We start from the raw sequence: 17,795 nt of genomic DNA, 5'->3' as shown, positions 1-17,795 counted from the left end.
GTCTAGATTGGAACTTGTCTGTAGGCAGGGATTTTGTCTATCCACTCTATTATATTTTCCTCTCCCAGCCACACCTCCCTTTAGCCAAATGCGGCTTGTGGGATGCATGCTTCATTATGGGAAAGCTTCCCTTCATCACTGACCTCTTCCTGACCCAATCACTGCTCCTCTTCACCATCCCTGAAACCTGACTCTGTCTACCCTGCTGCTCTCTCGAGAAGGGATCTCATCCTCTCCCACTCCTCCAGACTCAGTGGGCCAGGGGGAGAATTCAGCTTTCTTCTCACTCTCCAATGCAGCTTTCGCACCATTTCACCTCCCCGAGCCTTCTCATTCCCTTCTTTTGAATCTCTTATCATCTGCCTCTACCACCAACCCCACATACAAATCCTGGTCCTCTACTGCCCCCAGGACCCATCTCCAACTTTTTCAACCTTTTCTTACATTCTTTTTCTCTTCCTCCAACCCTACATTGATATTTGGGGACTTCAATATCCTTGTGGAAGTCCCTAATGATCCTTCTGCTGCCCATTTTCTTTCATTCCTCAACTCCACCGACCTGCTCCACCCCATCTCAACCACTCACCAACTTGGACAAACACTTAATATTATCTCTAGTCACTGTACAATCTTTATCCTCGCCAACTCTGAAATCTCTCTATCTGAACACAACCTCTCACCTGTCTTCTCTCTCACACACCTTCTCCCATGAACATGTCTTGTTCCCCAACAGGAACCTCTGATTGTTTGACCCCACCCAATTTCCTCAGACCATCATGCCCCATTAAGTATTTATACCCAAACTACCTTCCCTTGATGACCAAATGGACACCCTCAAAAACACCCTCTCTACTGGACTCAACTCCTTATTTCACTGATCCCATACCACTAACCCACAGCCCTGGATCACCTCCACAGCCCACTTCCTTCACTCCTGTGCATCAGCCACAGAGCACTGATGGTAGAAATCCAGATGTCAGCTGACCTCACCACCCTTAAATTCATCCTTGCCTGCTTTAATCTGGCCCTCTCCTCTACCTGGCAATATTATTTCTCCATCCCTATTTCCCTCACCTGTTGTTTCAGACATTTAACTCTCTCCTCAAACCTTCTGTCCCCACCCCCCACCCCCAACATCTTTTGCCCCTAATGGTCTTACAACGTACTTCATTGAGAAAACTGAAACCACCAGGTGTCCCTAAAATCTCCCCTGCCACTCTCCAATCCCTTCTTCCTCCTGCCCCTTCTTCAACTCTCCCATCTTTCCATTCAATCAAATTCATCTGAGTGCTTACTGTGTTCAGACCACTGCACTAAGTGCTTGGAGGAATAAAATATAACAATGAAAAGACACATTCCCTGCCCACAATGAGCTTACAGCAGTATATTGAGAAGAGAACTCCAGCATCCACTCAAAATCCACCCTCTTCACCTGTGCCTTCAACCCCATCCCTTTGCATCTTATTGAAACAGTTGTCCCCTCTCCTCTTTCCTCCCAGACCACCATCTTCAACTGTTCACTCTCCAGTGGCTTTTCCCCCACTGTCTCAAACATGATCATGTCTTGCTGTCTTAAAATACCCTTCCCTTGACCTCACAGCTCCCTTTAGTTTTCACTCCATCTCCCTCCTACCTTTCCTATCCAGACTCCCCTTCCTCTCCTCCAATACTCTCCTTGAACCCCTCCAATCTGGCCTCCATCCCATTCACTCCACCAAAATCACCCTCTCACAGGTCACCAATGATCTCCTTCTTGCCAAATCCAAAGGCTTCTACTCCATCCTAATCCTCCTTGATCTCTCAGCTGCCTTTGACACTGGTAACCTTCCCCTGAAAATATCCAAGCTTGTTTTCACTGACACTGTCCACATCCGGTTCTCCTTCTATCTCTGTGACTGCTCATTCATTCATTCAATCATATTTATTGAGAGTTTACTGTGTGCAGAGCACTGTACTAAGCACTGAAAGTACAATTCGACAACAGATAGAGACAATCCCTACCCAACAACGGGCTCACAGACTAGATGGGGAGAGTTAGACAACAAAGCAAAACAAGTAGACAGGCATCAATAGCATCAAAATAGAAAAGAGAATTATAGATACATACACATTATTAATAAAATGAATAGAATAATAAATATGTACAACTATACCCAAGTGCTGTGGAGCAGGGAGGGGGATAGAGCAGAGGGAGGGAGTAGGGGCCATGGGGAGGGGAGGAGGAGCAGAGGAAAAGGGGGGCTCAGTCCGGTAAGGCCTTCTGGAGGAGGTGAGCTCTCAGTAGGGATTTGAAGGGGGGAAGTGAGCTAGTTTGGTGGATGTGAGGAGGGAGGGCATTTCAGGCCAGAGGTAGGATGTGGGCCATGTGTTGACGGTGGGACAGGTGAGGATGAGGCACATTTTCATTCTTAGTCTCCTCCTCTGATTCCCACTCCCTAACTCTGGAAGTTCCTCAAGTGTCCTCTTCCATTTTCCATCTACATGCACTCCCTTGGAGCACTCAATCACTTCAACTACCATCTCTATGCAGATAATTCCCAAATATACATCTCTAGCCCTCATCTCACCCTTTCTCTGCAGTCTCACGTCTCCTCCTGGCTTCAGAACACCGCGACTTGCATGTCCTCCTGGCACCTCAAATTTAACATGTCCAAAATAGAAATCCTTATCTTCTCACCCAAACCTTATCTTCCCCTTGACCTTCCCTTCTCTGTAGACCACCATCCTTCCCGTCTAAGCTTGTAGCCTTGCCATTTTCCTCGACTCACCTCTCATTCAACCTAAATATTCGATCTGTCATCAAATCCTTTCCATTTAACCTTCACAGAATCTTTAAAATCCACCCTTTACTCTCCATCCAAACTGCTATGCATCTAAGCATTAGTCTAAGCACTTATCTTCTCCCGCTTTGATTACTATATCAACCTCCTTGCTGACCTTCCAGTCTCTAGTCCCTCTCAATTCCAGTGGATACTTCACTCTGTGGCCCAGATAATTTTCCTACAAAACCATTCAGTCCATGATTCCACTCAAGAACCTCTAGTGTTGCCCATCCACATCTGCATCAAATAGAAATTCCTTATCATCACCTTTAAAGCACTCAATCACCTTACCCTCTCTTAACACACCTTGCTGGTATCCCTCCCACCCAACCTACACACTTCTCTCCTCTAATGCCAACCTAGTCACTGAACCCCGATCTCATCTATTTCACCAATGACCCCTCGCCCACATCCAGCCTCTGGTCCGGAATGCCCTCCCTCCCCCCAAATTCAAAGCCTTATTAAAAGTATATCTCCTCGAACAGGTCTTTCCTGACTATGCCCTCATTTTCTCTTCTCCCACTCCCTTCTGCGGTTCCCATGAATTTGGATTTGAGCCCTTTATTTATCCCTCCATTAGTCCCACAAGTACTTTTGTACATATCCATAATTAATTTACTTATACTAATGTCTGTCTCCTCTTCCACACTGTGAGATCATTTTGGGCAGGGATTGTGTCTACCAACTCTGTTACGCTGTTTGTTTGTTTTTATAGTGCTTGTTAAGGGCTTACTGTGTGCCAGGCACTGTTCTAAGCACTGGTGTAGATACCAGGTAATTAGGTTGGACACAGGCCATGTCCCACATGGGCTCACAGTCTTAATCCACATTAATTCTGAAGCCCAGAGAATGCAGTGACTTATCCCAAGTCACAGAGCAGACAAGTGGAAGAACCAGGATCAAAATCCAGGTAGTCTATTGTACTCCCCCAAGTGCTTGGTACAGTAGTCTGCCCACAGTAATGCTCAATAAATACAACCGATTAATTGAAATGAAATGTTCATGAAGGGAGAAAAAACATTAAAAACAAGGTCTTACTTTTTAAGCACTTGGGGATACGTTGCCAATTTCCATTTATACATTGTATTTTTGTAGAATCTTCAGCTTCAAAATTTGCATCACAAATATAAGTTAAAGAGTCACCATGTTTATATTCATGCTTTGTCAGTGAAGCAATTTTTCCATTTAAAGGATGCTGAGGTTCTGAACATTTCTTAAGTTGATTAGGTCCTATTTTGTTGAAAGGATAAAGTCAAAGACAATGTAAAACATAATAAGCAACTATATGATTCCTTCTTTGCAATGAACTTTCAATTCTCTGGAATATTTTGTGGATGGATACATGTTTATGAACTATTTTCAAGCTCTCAAGCACTGATGAAATGCTGAGCTGCGTTCACTTAGTGAAATCGAATGAATCGTTTGCCATTCTTTTCCAGCTCTTCAACTTGAACTTTTCCAGCTTTGATGGAGACAAAGAATAGGAGCCATTGTGACCCCATGAGGATGTGGTTTTCTCTGAGGCCAAATTAATCCAGCTCTACGCCAGAATCCTGGGTGACTGAGCTGTGAACTTGAGGATAGCATCTTCAGGGTCAGCCAGGGAAGGACAATAGGGTAATGGGGCAAGACCAATAAGGCCCAGGCCTAGTAAAGCCACCAGTCTGTGAGGAGGAAGGTCCAGCCTGATGTGCGTATCAGTCAGATGTTCTCACAGCCAAAGGGAACCCTCTTCTCACATTTCCAGAGGCCACAGTCCAGTCCACCGAATCCTTTGGGTCAAAAAAGGGGTTCCTGTCTGGCCAAACTGCTTCACTGGGTGTGCTGAGGTCATTTCAGGGTTTGGGGATGGCTCTCAAGGGCTCCAAAGAACCCTGTCCAATGAGTCCTGTAATGGAGCACACCCTTTGGTTTGGGCTACTTATTCAAAATCAGTTCTATTGGAAACCACCGGGACAAGTTTAGAAAATCAAATTGCTGTTATCCTTTTTGGAAATCTACAGCGAAATCTTATCCGACACAGATATATGTATTTCTACATTAAAGTTCATTAAACAAGTTACCTACTTATGTAGATTGGAAAAGCCCACTATGAAGATACATATTCATCCACATTGAAAATATGAACCAGACTTAAATGTCCATTTTAAGAAGCATGAAAACTTTACCAATGCATTGAGGAGGAGCTGTCCAATTTCCTTGAATACATGTTATCGTCTTTTTTCCAACCACTGAAAATGGTTCTTTGCATCTGTATTCTACTGAATCCCCATGATGATACGGTGGAGGATGACTTGATCTGAAATCTCCTTGGTCAAGTTTTGGAGGGTCGCCACATGTTTTTTCAACCTCTAATAAATTGAACACTCGATTAAATGTCTTAACAGTGAATTGAAAAAGCACATAAATGAGTAAATGATTTTGAAATGCTACCAATACAAGCAGGAAATGATGTCCATTTCCCATCACTGCATTCGATTCTCTTGGGTCCTTCCATTATAAATTTTGCATCACATTCATAGTCCACCACTTCTCCATGACGATATAACCTCTCCTCAGTGTTTGCATTTGCTTTGCCATTGTCAAGCCTGGGTGGAGGTCCACAAGATTTGGCTGACTCTGCAATATAAAGACTATGTGAATCTTCCTTATAATACTTGTCTTCTAACGATGTATAAAATATAATTAATAAGGTACAACTGCTTGGATTTTGTCTCATTCTGAAATGAAAAAAACTTGGTGAATATTAGCTGATATTTACCTCATTCACTAAGTTGTATAATGATTTCTCCCCACATTTCAGCAAAATTGCAACATGACTTCAGAAGTGGTACTTAATAATAGCATTAATTGAATGCCTACTGAGTGCATTACCATGTACAGAGTGAATGGGAATTGCATCAGGATATGCTTCCTGCCCCCAACGTACACTCTAACAAAGGGAGACAGAAATGATTTACCAGTGCAACATCAAAACTAATAAAATTAATCAATCAGTAGTATTTATTGAGTAATCATTGTGTGCGGAGAACAGTGTTAAGCTCTTGGGAGAATACAATTCAATATTCTTGTTCTTTAGATATGATCGCTACCCATAGAGAGCTTACAAGTAAGTGGTATTGTACAGATAGGGAAAGCAAGAGAGTATAAAGATATCTACATAAGTGCTTTTGGAGTATGGAGGGATAAATGTCAAAGTGCTTAAAGAGTATCTGTCCAAGTACTTATGTGACACAGAAGAGAGGGTGAATAGAGTGGAGAAATGAGAGGGTTAGTCTGGGAAGGCTTCCTGGAGGAAATATGACTTTGAAGATGGGGAGAGCGATGGTCTTATACAAAGGGAGAGAGAGTTCCAGATAGGAGGGAGTGTGGGAGTAAAAGCTCTTGGGAGAATACAATTCAATATTCTTGTTCTTTAGATATGATCGCTACCCATATAGAGCTTACAAGTAAGTGGTATTGTACAGATAGGGAAAGCAAGAGAGTATATGAATTGCATCAGGATATGCTTCCTGCCCCAACGTACACTCTAACAAAGGGATCAGAAATGATTTACCAGTGCAACATCAAGTATAGGAATTGCATCAGGATACATCAAATGAAGCAGCGTGGCTCAGTGGAAAGAGCATGGGCTTTGGAGTCAGAGGTCATGAGTTCGAATCCCAGCTCTGCCACTTGTCAGCTGTGTGACTGTGGGCAAGTCACTTAACTTCTCTGTGCCTCAGTTACTTCATCTGTAAAATGGGGATTAAGACTGTGAGCCCCACGTGGGACATCCTGATTCCCCTGTGTCTACCCCAGCGCTTAGAACAGTGCTTGGCACGTAGTAGGCGCTTAACAAATACCAACATTATTATTATTAAAAGGATAGATGGTGAGAGAGATGAGAATGAGGTTGATGGCAAAGAAGTGACGTCAACAGTGTGGCATGGTTCCCTTCTGAAGTGCAAATAGTGAGGGAGTGCTCTGCACACAGTGAGCCCTCAATAAATATGATGAATGAATGACTGTTAGTCACTCATTGTTATTTTCAGTCTCTCTCCAGTGCATGGAGAGGATACCACTGTCAGAATCTTCACCTACAAAAATTAAGGGCAGCACCACACACATACACACACACACACATTATTGATTCATATTAATATCACCATTTCCCTCTAGTCTGTAAACACACTGTGGGCAGGGAATGTGTTTACCAGTGTTATTGTGTTGCACATTCCCAAGGACTTAGTATAGTGTTCTGCATACAGTAAGCAATAAATACCACTGATTGATTATCCTGGAAATGTTTTCAAAAAGCAAAGCTCACTGAGAGGGTCTGGCAGCCCCCATATCAAAAGGGAGATGAAGGAATATGAATTCACCATGGAGAAGTTGCATTAGGTGCTCTCAGTTAACCCGCTGAACCAATTTGGATGATTGAGGTTAAAAAAAATCATAGAAAGATTTGGGAATAATAATTATTATCAAACCTGTCAAGTGGTTACTAGTGCCAAGCTCTTTTCTGAGCACTGGGGTAGATACAAGTGAATCAGGTTGGACATAGTCCCTATCTCACATGGTAGTAGGATTTAATCCCCATTTTGCAGATGGGGTAATTTAGGCCTAGAGAATTAAAATGACTTGACTAAGGGCACACAGCAGGCATGTGGAAGAGCTAGGATTAGAAATCAGGTCCTCTGACTCTCAGCCCCATGCTCTTTCCACTAGGCTATGCAAAGGGACATGAGTTAGCAAGCCTAGGAAACTAGGGGAAATGGGAATAAAATGGAAAGAAAATGGAGCCATTAGACTTCATTCAGTATGTCAGATCTTCTTTTGGAACCTGGCGTTGAGAGCTCATATACGAATAAGAGAAATGGTCTTCTGTGAGGCTGCTGTTGCTGACTGACCACAGAGGTCTTCCTCCAGAACTTCTTTAGGGATGCAAGAAAGGTTCCAGATTGAAAGAGATTTGAATGTCAAAATGAGACCTGTCTAGGTAGGGTGAGGTGATTTAAACCAGATTTCTGTTCAAATTGTTAAGTGCACAAAAAATACTATTTATTTGTAAGATAAGACTATTTCTGGTGTGTATTAAGCACTAAATTGTGTACTGAGATTGGGCTAAACACTGGGGTAGTCATGTGGAACACTATCCTTGTCCTTTACTGGGCCCAAATGCTAAGAGGTAGGAGGAAAAGAACATATGAAAAGTCCATTATATTCTAATCGGGGTGGTTTGTATTGAAACTGGAAAAGGATGCATCCAATTAAAAAGTTTAATGAGAGAAGAAAGATTTCCCAAACTTTCCCTGAGCTACTGCAACCAGCATGGTCTGGATGGTTGAACCTCAAAGACCCTTTTACCTTTGGGGTGCTAAATAGGAAAGGCAAGTTGGTAATGGCAGTAAATTGGGGACTGAGGTTTTGGAGTGTTAGGGAGAAAATCCCTGCTTTGGGAAGAGAAAAACTGAGAGAGTTCTTAGATGCTGTAGGTAACCTAGAAATTGGAGAGCTCTCTTTATGGGGCATCTTGGGATTCATTTGGCTGGGACGGTTGTTAGGAGGACCCCAACCCACAACGTCTACTACGTGAAGGCCACTGTACTAATCACTCACTGTGTGCATACTGCTATTGAACTGAATGCCTGTAAGGTATAGAGCATTATACCAGACATGAGGGACATTCAATAACATTAGAAAATACAGCTGCTTCCCTTGAGAAACTTGCAGTTTAACAGGAAAATACATTTTTTCTTGCAGTAGCCATATGATATTTTAATTTTACAACCCAAACTGCACCTTGGATTGAAAAAATATTTCAAATGTCAATGCTCATGTGGTTAGGAATAACTGATGTTCAGGATCTTGGCCTTGGCTTCAGGTAATTTTTTGGCACAACTTTATTGGTTCCAAACCCTCTGCAGAAGATGCCATATAACACAGTGGCACCAAAAATCCCTCTTAGCGAGCAGAGAACCCAAAGACAGTATGCTCCTCCTCATCATTGTTCATTCGAAGGAATAATAATAATAATAAAGATGATATTTGTTAAGTGCTTACTATGTCTAAGTGCTGGTGACATGCTTACCTTGACACGAAGGAGGGTCGGGGGACCATCCAAAGTGGTAGCACTGAATGGACTCGGGGCCGATTCTTTTCTGTTTGTTCTGACAAGTAAATGACAACACATCTCCAACTTTAAATTTATCCATTCCTCCAACTACTCTGATGTTTGGCTTCAGGTCTGGGATGTAACATTCTATTTCTAAACAAAAGAAATCAAGGAAAACACAAAAATTTAATATCACAAATATTTCTATTTTTTGTAGCAGAAAAGATAGCATGGTAAGTCTTTTGGGGATGTGTTAGGCTTAAAACGCAGATAAGCCACCCAGAGAGGACTAAACTTTCCCTAAGGCGATGAGCACATCAAAGTCAGGCAGGACCATGTGACCTCTGGATTTTCTCTTGGGGATGAGGAGCACACAGATCATGGTTGGGGTCCAGATGAACGGGGCACAGTGAGCAGAGGAGAGATGATTAGGAGGAAAGGAGAAGACAGAAAGGGTAAAGAAGAAAGGGAAAGGTGGGGAGGAAATTAGATAAAGGGTAAAGTTCTTCTCTTCCCTGCAGATCAGATTCCTCAGCCACTGCCATATCCAGGTTTTTCTCACCCTCCCTGCACTCTGGGACCAAACCAGGAGCTTCTCTCATGGGGACGAGGCGGAGCGATGCTTCCCAACCTGTGTGGTGGAGGTAGCAGACAGAGGCTCCAAGACGGGAAGCACCGCTGAGGTGTCTGCAGCCCTGCCACAGGGAGAGACCATGGCTAAAGTGGCCAAGGAGCCGCTACCCAACCTTGTTCTCACGGGGTTCTGGGACAAGGGGACTAGTGAGGGCTTGGAGCCTGTTGAGGAGGAGACAAACCCTAGGGGTTATGCTTATGGTGGCCGCGTCCATACAGGAGGGGGTAATAGGTGCACCTAACATCACAGTTCTACTTCCAGTAGTGGAACAGGCCAGGAAAAGTAATAGGGACAAATCTCATGACAAGACACCCAACAACTGCCCTGTGATGTGATAAAATGGGATGACTATAAACTGGATGGGAAAAATGCACTGCGGAGAAAGCAGCAGAATGAATGACAGTTCAGCCCGGTGAATAGAGATAGGCTGACTGCATCAGAACAGACGTGTGGGGAATGCATGAATGTGTGAGGGAAAAATGAAAACGACATCAGGCCCTGAGGGTAGTGAACGTAAGAGTGTAGCATAGGGCAGTCCTTTTATTCACATGGGGACTTCATCAGTCACCCCCACGCATGCTGCTAAAAATATCACTGTCGGTAGCATCAGTTTCCAAGACAATCACCTCAGCAGAAAGCATTCTATAGTTCTATTTTTCCTATTGATTAACTTACCTTGGCATTCAGGTGTATGGGACCACCCATCCTCACCACACACTATGGAATCTGTTGTGCTCCTTCCTCCTCTGCGAATATATCCATCAAGACATTCATATTCTAGTTTACTGTTAAGTTGAAACAGTGTTTCATTTCCCTCATATCTGGCATTTCTGAATTCGGGTCTTTTACAGGTTTCTGAAATGGAAAACATTTGGGATCTTCATCTTTGCAGCCCCTAGAGCCAACATTGGAGCCCTCAGAACAGTAATTAAAATCTCTGGAAGAAACTTTAACACAGTAAAAAATGATACACTGGCTCCTGTTAATTGGAATTAAACAGCTTTGGGTGCTTTTGAGGTAAAGGTGTCACTAGGTATGCCAGACCAGAAGCTGGAAATAGGAATCTGGTTAGGTTCAGCCATTATTTCCCTTGCTGATGGGAGAAAGTGGTTCTGATTCCACCAAATCCCACTGGATTCTTGTTATGCCTGGGCTATATTCTGGGTCACTCAAGGGCCGAGGACTCTGGGGAAGCCCGCTCAGTTCCAGACCACTAGAGAGCAAAAGCATTGGATCAGTGGGTCAAGGGAAGCTCACAGGGATCCCAGACTCAGCTGGACCCTGGAGAACCCATTGAACAATGGAAGGAGTGAAGAGAGGACAGAGGAGTAGGTTCAACATTGAAAAGTTCCCCAAAAGTCTCATGGTTGCCTAAATCTTCTCTAGAGGCTGTTTCCATGGAATGAAGGTGGTGGGAACTAGACTTCAGGGAATATAGGAGAGAATTCTCTTCTATGAATCAACACCTTTCTGTGGCAGGGGAGATTCCATATACTGATGAAGGTTAGAGCTATGTTATATAGAGCGACCCAAAATGGAAAGGTCTAAGCCAAAGCATCAGAGTTGATTCACCTGTCCTGGGCAGCAGCAGCAGCATGGGAAAGAGTCAAAGGTGGATGATCAAGTGATCGAAACGTTAATCAAAGACAATGGTAGAGACGTAAGCTTTTACTGCATGGAAGCAGGCAATGTAAACCACTTCCATATCTTTACCAAGAAAACTCTATGAATACACATAGCAGAATGGCTTTATGACAGAAGACGGTAGGTTCTGAAGAGGGTGTGTCCATGGAGTCGCTATAGGTCAGAAAAGATTCCACAGCACTTAAAGAAGGAGAGAATTGGAAGAGAGAAAGTGGAGACAGCTGGTATAGGCAACTTTTTCAAGAAGTTTAGAGTGGAACTGCAAGAAGGATATGGGGCAATGACTGGAGGCAGCACAGGTCGAGGAAGGGTTTTTCTTTTTAGGTTAGAGGATACATAACCCTTTTTGAAAGTAGTGGGGATGAAACCATTGAAAAGTGAACAGCTGAAGATGGCGGTCAAGAAGGGAAGGAGGGAGGGAGCAATTATTTTATTTTAATAAGGTATGAGGAGATGGGGTCAGAAGGATGGGTTTGAAAGGAAGCGAAATGCTTCTTGAGATACTGCAGGTAAGAGAGAGAGAGGGTGGAAGAGGCAGTGGGGGTGGGAGGATTAGAGAAGATCAGGGGAGATTTGGGGGAGATCATGAGGGATGGTTTCAATTTTGTTGATGAAATATGTCCTTAGGGGAAGGAAATTGTGGGGGCTGGGAGAGCAGGAGGTTTGAGGATGGAGTTAAATGTTACATAACTTTAGGGAAGCGAATCACACAACCTATTGCAACCTGCCATTATTTCTGACTGCACAGTGCATGTGAAGGTACATTTTCCATGTGCAGACACACTTAAATCCATGCATTTCTAATACACCTCAAATTTGTTGGCTTCTGTTGAGCAAAACTCTGGGAACTGCTGAGCAGCTAGTACAGTGTCCTGTATTTCATGAATGTGATTGATAAAGACCAGTTTTATTCACAGAATTCAGAACATAGCCAATGTGTATTGACAGAAGTCTCTCCTCCTTGAGGGCAGGAGTCATGTCTCCCAACACTATTGTCTTGTACTCTCCCAAGTGCTTAGTAAAGAATTGCACATTCCAAATGCTTAGTACAGTGCTCTGCACACAGTAAGCACTCAATAATTACCACCGAATGATCTTTATTTTTGAAGAGTATAACAATTTTTGGCCAAGAAAAAGGACAGAGATAAAGCAATCCTATCAGACCTAGGAAAGCACTGAAAATATTCAACTACTCACTAATACAGTTGGGTGGAATGGACCATCCACTCCGCAAGCATTTCAACTCTCCTGACTCTCTTCCTTCTGGTGTCGAATATCCTTCTGAACATTGGTATCTTGTCTTTTCATTTACATTATAGTAATCTTTTGTCTCAGAAAATCGTCCATTCTTTATATAGGTTTTCCTACAATTTACTGAAATGGAGAGAGAACAAACAAAATAATAATAATTGTGGCATTTCTTAAAAGCTTACTAGGTGCCAGGCGCTGTACTAAGTGCTGGGGTGGACACAAGAGAATTGGATTGGACACAGTCCCTGTCCCACCTGGGGTTCACAGTCTCAAACCCCTTTTTATTGCTGAGGTAGCTGAGGGCCAGAGAACTGAAGTGATTTGCCCAAGGTCACCCAGCAGACAACTGGGAGAGCTGGGATTAAAATGACACCAACATTGATGGAGATGTACAAGAACATTTTAAAAAACATTTCAGTCATTGATGGTCCACAAAGGAAACGTGGCTTTACCCACAGAGATACTGCTACTGGGAGAATTCCTTAAAGACTGGCATTCATTCATTCAATCATATTTACTGAGCGCTTACTGCATGCAGAGGACTGTATGTGCAGAGGATGGTACTAAGCCCTAGGAATGTACAATTTGGCAACAGGCTATGAGGCTGGCGTAGGTGGACAACCAAATGTTTTCTCAAGTTCTTTAACCCTTGTGATCAGTATTACTAGAAAAAAGGAGTGGGGTGAGGTGGGGGAAGCAGGCAGGGTGAGACCATATAATAATAATAATCATAATGATGGAGTTTGTTAAACGCTTACTATGTATCAAGCACTGTTCTATGTGCTGGGGTAGGTTAACTGAGGCACAGAGAAGTTAAGTGGCTTCCACAAGGTCACACAGCACACAGGTGACAGAGCCGGATGTAGAACCCACATCCTCTGATTCCCAAACCCATGTCCTTTCCACTAAGACATGCTGCTTACTGTATGCCCGGCATTATACTAAGCACTGGAGTAGATCCAAACTAATCAGGTTGGACCTGATCTGTGTTCCACTTGGAGCTCACAGTCATAATCTCCATTTTATAGATGAGGGTACCTAAACACAGAGAAATTAAATGACTTGTCCAAGGTCACATAGCAGACGAGTTAGGATTAGCACTCAGGTTCTTCCGACTCCCAGGCCCATCCTCTATCCACTAGACCAGGCTGCGTCCCCTTATCAACTTATCAGACAGTGACTCTTTCAACCCACAAAGAATGCTATGTCTGATTACTGGAATTGCAAACTGTTCTTTCCCAGTTTCATTTGCTTGCTCTTCTTCCCCCTATATTCCCTAACTGTAGATGTCTACCAAGGCTCTGCATTGGGTCCCCTCCTCTTCTCGTTCTATACTCATTCTCTTGGGGAACTCATCCACTCAAATAGCTTCAGCTTTCACCTCTATGTGGATGGCTCCCAAATCTACCATCTTTCTTTCCTTGTCCTCACATCTAACCTTCAGTTCCTCATTTCCTCTTGCCTACAGCATATCTCTTCCTGGATGTCTCACCAGCACCTTAAATAATATATCTAAAACTGAGTTATACATCTTCCCTCCTAGGTCTATTTCTCTTCTTAACTTTTGTATCAAACTCCATCTCCCAACAATCCTCTCTGTCCCAGAAGCCCACAATTTTGGCACCATCCTCAACTCCTTGCTGTTCCTCTACTCTCACATTCGGTAGGCTGTCAAATCTTGCCGGTTCTTCATCCATAATACTTCCTAGGTCCATCCCTCCCTTTCCAAACAGCTATCAGTTTGGTACCACTCAGGTCATTGTAAGGCTAGGCTATTCTAGCAGCCTCCTCACTGGTCTCTCTACTTCAAGCCTCTCCCAGTTTTTCATAGAAGACACTGACTGTGCCCCAGCTGAAAACCACATCAAGACAGCCAGCCACACTCTTAGAAAAACTGTGACACTTCAAACTAAACTGAAGGTCTGAAGAGCTGTAGTGCCATCCAGAGTTTTCACACTACTGGTGAATGGAAAAAGATGGAATGATGGAAAGAGCACGGGCCTGGGAGGCAGAGGTTGGAGGTTGTAATCCAAGCTCCACCACTTGTCTGCTAAGTGACCTTGAGAAAGTCATTTATCTGCTCTGTGCTTCAGTTACCCCATCTGACAAATGGTGATCAAGACTGTGAGCCCCATGTGGGATTGTGTCCAACCTGATTAGTTTATCTACCTCAGCACTTAGGAGAAGGCCTGACACACAGCACTGAGCACATCTTAATAAAACTGCTAGGTAAGACAAGTGAGGTGAATGACTGACAGCAGGTATCCAAACATCTGTTACATTGTGAACTGAAACTGGGGGAAGTGAAAAAAAGCAGGACATAGGAAATATTTTTGGAATAGAGTAAAATAAGCCTAAAGTAATGTTGCATCAAAGCTGAACCCTGGGGAAAACTAAGTAAGGAGAGACCAATTGTGCTGTAATCCTGGAGAGTGAGACATTTTTTGTGTGTGCACTGCCTGCTTGGGACTTTGGATCCCACAGTGACCTTTTTAACCACACACTTTCCCATCAGTGAATTTTATTATATTTATATCATCTTTAGATACACGAAGAGCAACTACGTTGCATGCAGAGTCCTATACTAGCGTCATGGGCATACACTGGCCTAGTTACCAATCTGTTTTAAAATGAAAATGGTGTGCATATCAAAGGAGAGAAACCTTACTTACTGTTCTGCTTACAATGTGGAGTAGGTGACCAATCATTTTTTGTACAAGTTACTTCATTTTCACCATTTTCAAGGCTGAATCCCGGGTGGCATCTTATTGAAACTTGTTCACCTTCTCCGAACTCTCGTCGATATGAATTAATATTACCATTTCGTACCCGGTAAAGTTGGCACTGTCCTGTTGATAAAATAGGATAATTTAAGGCCTAGAAGCATAGAAGTTAAAAAGAAACATGAAAAATCAGTTATAAAGTGTGTAGGAGAAATTGTAAACATTCAAGATAGGACATTTCATACACTGGAATTTCTTTTCAAGTAAAATTCTAAATTACTTCACAGGTTAACATGCTCAGTGAAAGCAGAATAATCCTGGCAATATCCTATATTTTCACGTTTTTTCAAAACATCAATTTCTCACATCTGTTCCTTAAACCCAAACTGAACCTCATGGTATTCAAACACAGAAACCCATATCGTTAGACTTGTTAATGATCTATATTGTTGAGCTTATGGAAGGGGAACTTCTAGAGAGCACAGTATCTACTTGAAAATGACTTGTAGTGATGCCAACTCTCCTATTTCATCACCATGTTTACTTTCATTTTTCTCACAATTTCTGAGTAAATATCTTTTAATCTCCTGGTCACAAACTTTGAAGCTGCTGGCGCAGTCCCCAAACTCAGTAAAAGCTACCACCAACCATAACGAGATTGAGCAAACTTCAGTCCCCAATCCTTCTTCATCTCCGCAGCAGAACTCCCTTGCCTCCATCTGCCCCTGCCTAAAACTCCCTCTCCCTTTGTATCAGGCAGACCATCACTTTCCCCACCTTCAAACCCTTTCAAAATCATATTTCCATTTCCAAACGCCTCCCCTTCTAGTCCCTTTCATGTCAATCTTGCACTTGAATTTGTACCCTTTTATTCACCCCACCCTCATCCCCACGGTAATTATGTACATATGCTCATTTATTTTAATGTCTGTCTCCCTGTCTAGTCCATAAGCTCCTTGTGGACACAGTGAAGGTGAGATCACTAAGTGTTCTGACTCAATGCATCCCTCATGGCAAAACAGAGAGCATCAGCTCAATCAGCAGGTCTGAGCCTCAGGGTGACTTGAGCTGCCTAGACCTGCTTGGTATCCCTGGTGTCCAGAATCCCTGTTGCTTAACAGGTCTGGAACTAACAATTCCCTAAATCCAGGGAACCTTTTCTTGTTTTCTAATGGTATTTGTTACTACTTACTACTATTACTACTTACTATTATATGTTCAGCACTGTACTAAGCTCTGGGGTGGATACAAGCTAATCAGGATGGAGACAGTCCATGTCCCACATGGGACTCACCATCTTAATCCCCATTTTACAGATGAGGTAATTGAAGCCCAGAGAAGTGAAGTGACTTGTCTAAGGTCACACAGCAGGCAAATGACAGAGCTGGGATTAGAAACCAGGTCCTTCTGATTCCCAGGTTCATGCTCTATCCACTAGTCCATAATGCTTCTCTAACCTGTTCTTGTGGGGACAACTTAGATCCCCTACTGACCCTCTGAAACAGAGCAACAAACTCTGCACACTGGATCAGCTCAGAGACATGTGTGGTTGTCCTTCAAGTCCAATACATAGGAGAGGAAACCCAGGGAGAACGTCACTGCTATATAGGCGAAATCCAGGGAGAACCTCACTCCTAAGAAACCCTCTCTGTGTGAAGGTGAATTGAATTAGGTACTAGAGCCTTATCAGGTTATAAGGACTGGAACCCAGTCGATGAGAGGGAAGTATTTGGAAAGGATGAAGAGGAGCCAGTAGTTGGGGAAGAAGTCCCTTGTGCATTTGGAGGCAGAAAGTTTGAACCAAGATCCTGGAAGGACACTGGGCAGAGTATTCCCGAGGTGAGGACTCCAGAGGAGTAGGGCACCTCTCCCTGAAGGGGAGAAAAATACTGAAGGAATCAGCAGCTGATCTACCCTGACACTTAATTTTCATTCATTCATTCTATCATATTTATTAAGGGGTTACCTTTTGAGGAGCACTGTAGTTGGGAGAGTAAAATACAACAATTAACAGATACACTCCCTGCCTGAACTCCCTCCTGCATTGACTGTGTGCCCCATATGGGACGGGGATTGTCCCAAGAGCCGGTACTGCGTTTACCTCAGCGGTTACTACAATCCTTTGTTACTTCAGAGTTGTTTAAACTGGCTGCCTCCACTTCATTTTCTTCAATTCTCTCCTTGATCTCTTCCAATCTGTCTTCTACCTCCTTCACTCCACTGGAGCTGCCCTCTCAAAGGCCACCAAAGATCTCCTTCTTGCGAAATCATCAGCTCTGCACTGTACTAAGCACTTGGGAGAGTACAATATGACAATCAACAGATGCATTCCCCCCTGACCACAATGAGCTTGCAGTCTAGACAGGGGGAGACAGACATTAATATTAATTGATGAATTAAATTATAGATATGTATATAGGTGCTGTGGAGCTGGGAGGAGGAATGAATAAAGGGAACAGGTCAGGGCGATGCAGAGGGTTTGGAAGAAGAGGAGAGGGGGGCCTAAGTCAGGGAAGACCTCTTGGAGGAGATGTGCCTTCATTAAGGTTTTGAACTGGGGGAGAGGTATTGTCTGTTGGATTTGAGGAGGGAGGGGGTTCCTGGCCAAAGGCAGAAGTGGGCCA

General features: G+C 43.3%; 1 protein-coding gene across 2 annotated transcripts in view; it reads right to left on the bottom strand.

Annotated features, from left to right (window-relative positions):
* Positions 1–17,795, bottom strand: part of CFH (complement factor H) — an 86,994-nt gene that overhangs the window by 28,362 nt on the left and 40,837 nt on the right. For both annotated transcript variants that reach the window (XM_029080819.2, XM_029080820.2), the window contains exons 9-15: positions 15,121–15,297; positions 12,395–12,571; positions 10,229–10,408; positions 8,896–9,072; positions 5,256–5,441; positions 4,991–5,173; positions 3,861–4,052 (exon numbers count right to left, since the gene is read on the bottom strand). In XM_029080819.2, the coding sequence (XP_028936652.1) occupies positions 3,861–4,052; positions 4,991–5,173; positions 5,256–5,441; positions 8,896–9,072; positions 10,229–10,408; positions 12,395–12,571; positions 15,121–15,297 (1,272 nt within the window). The remainder of the gene's footprint in view (positions 1–3,860; positions 4,053–4,990; positions 5,174–5,255; positions 5,442–8,895; positions 9,073–10,228; positions 10,409–12,394; positions 12,572–15,120; positions 15,298–17,795) is intronic.

This window comes from Ornithorhynchus anatinus, chromosome 16 (genome assembly GCF_004115215.2).
Source record: "Ornithorhynchus anatinus isolate Pmale09 chromosome 16, mOrnAna1.pri.v4, whole genome shotgun sequence".
In the NCBI taxonomy this organism is placed as follows: domain Eukaryota; kingdom Metazoa; phylum Chordata; class Mammalia; order Monotremata; family Ornithorhynchidae; genus Ornithorhynchus; species Ornithorhynchus anatinus.
The sequence above is the reverse complement of the archived record's forward strand: the minus strand, read 5'-3'. Positions and strand labels throughout refer to the sequence as shown.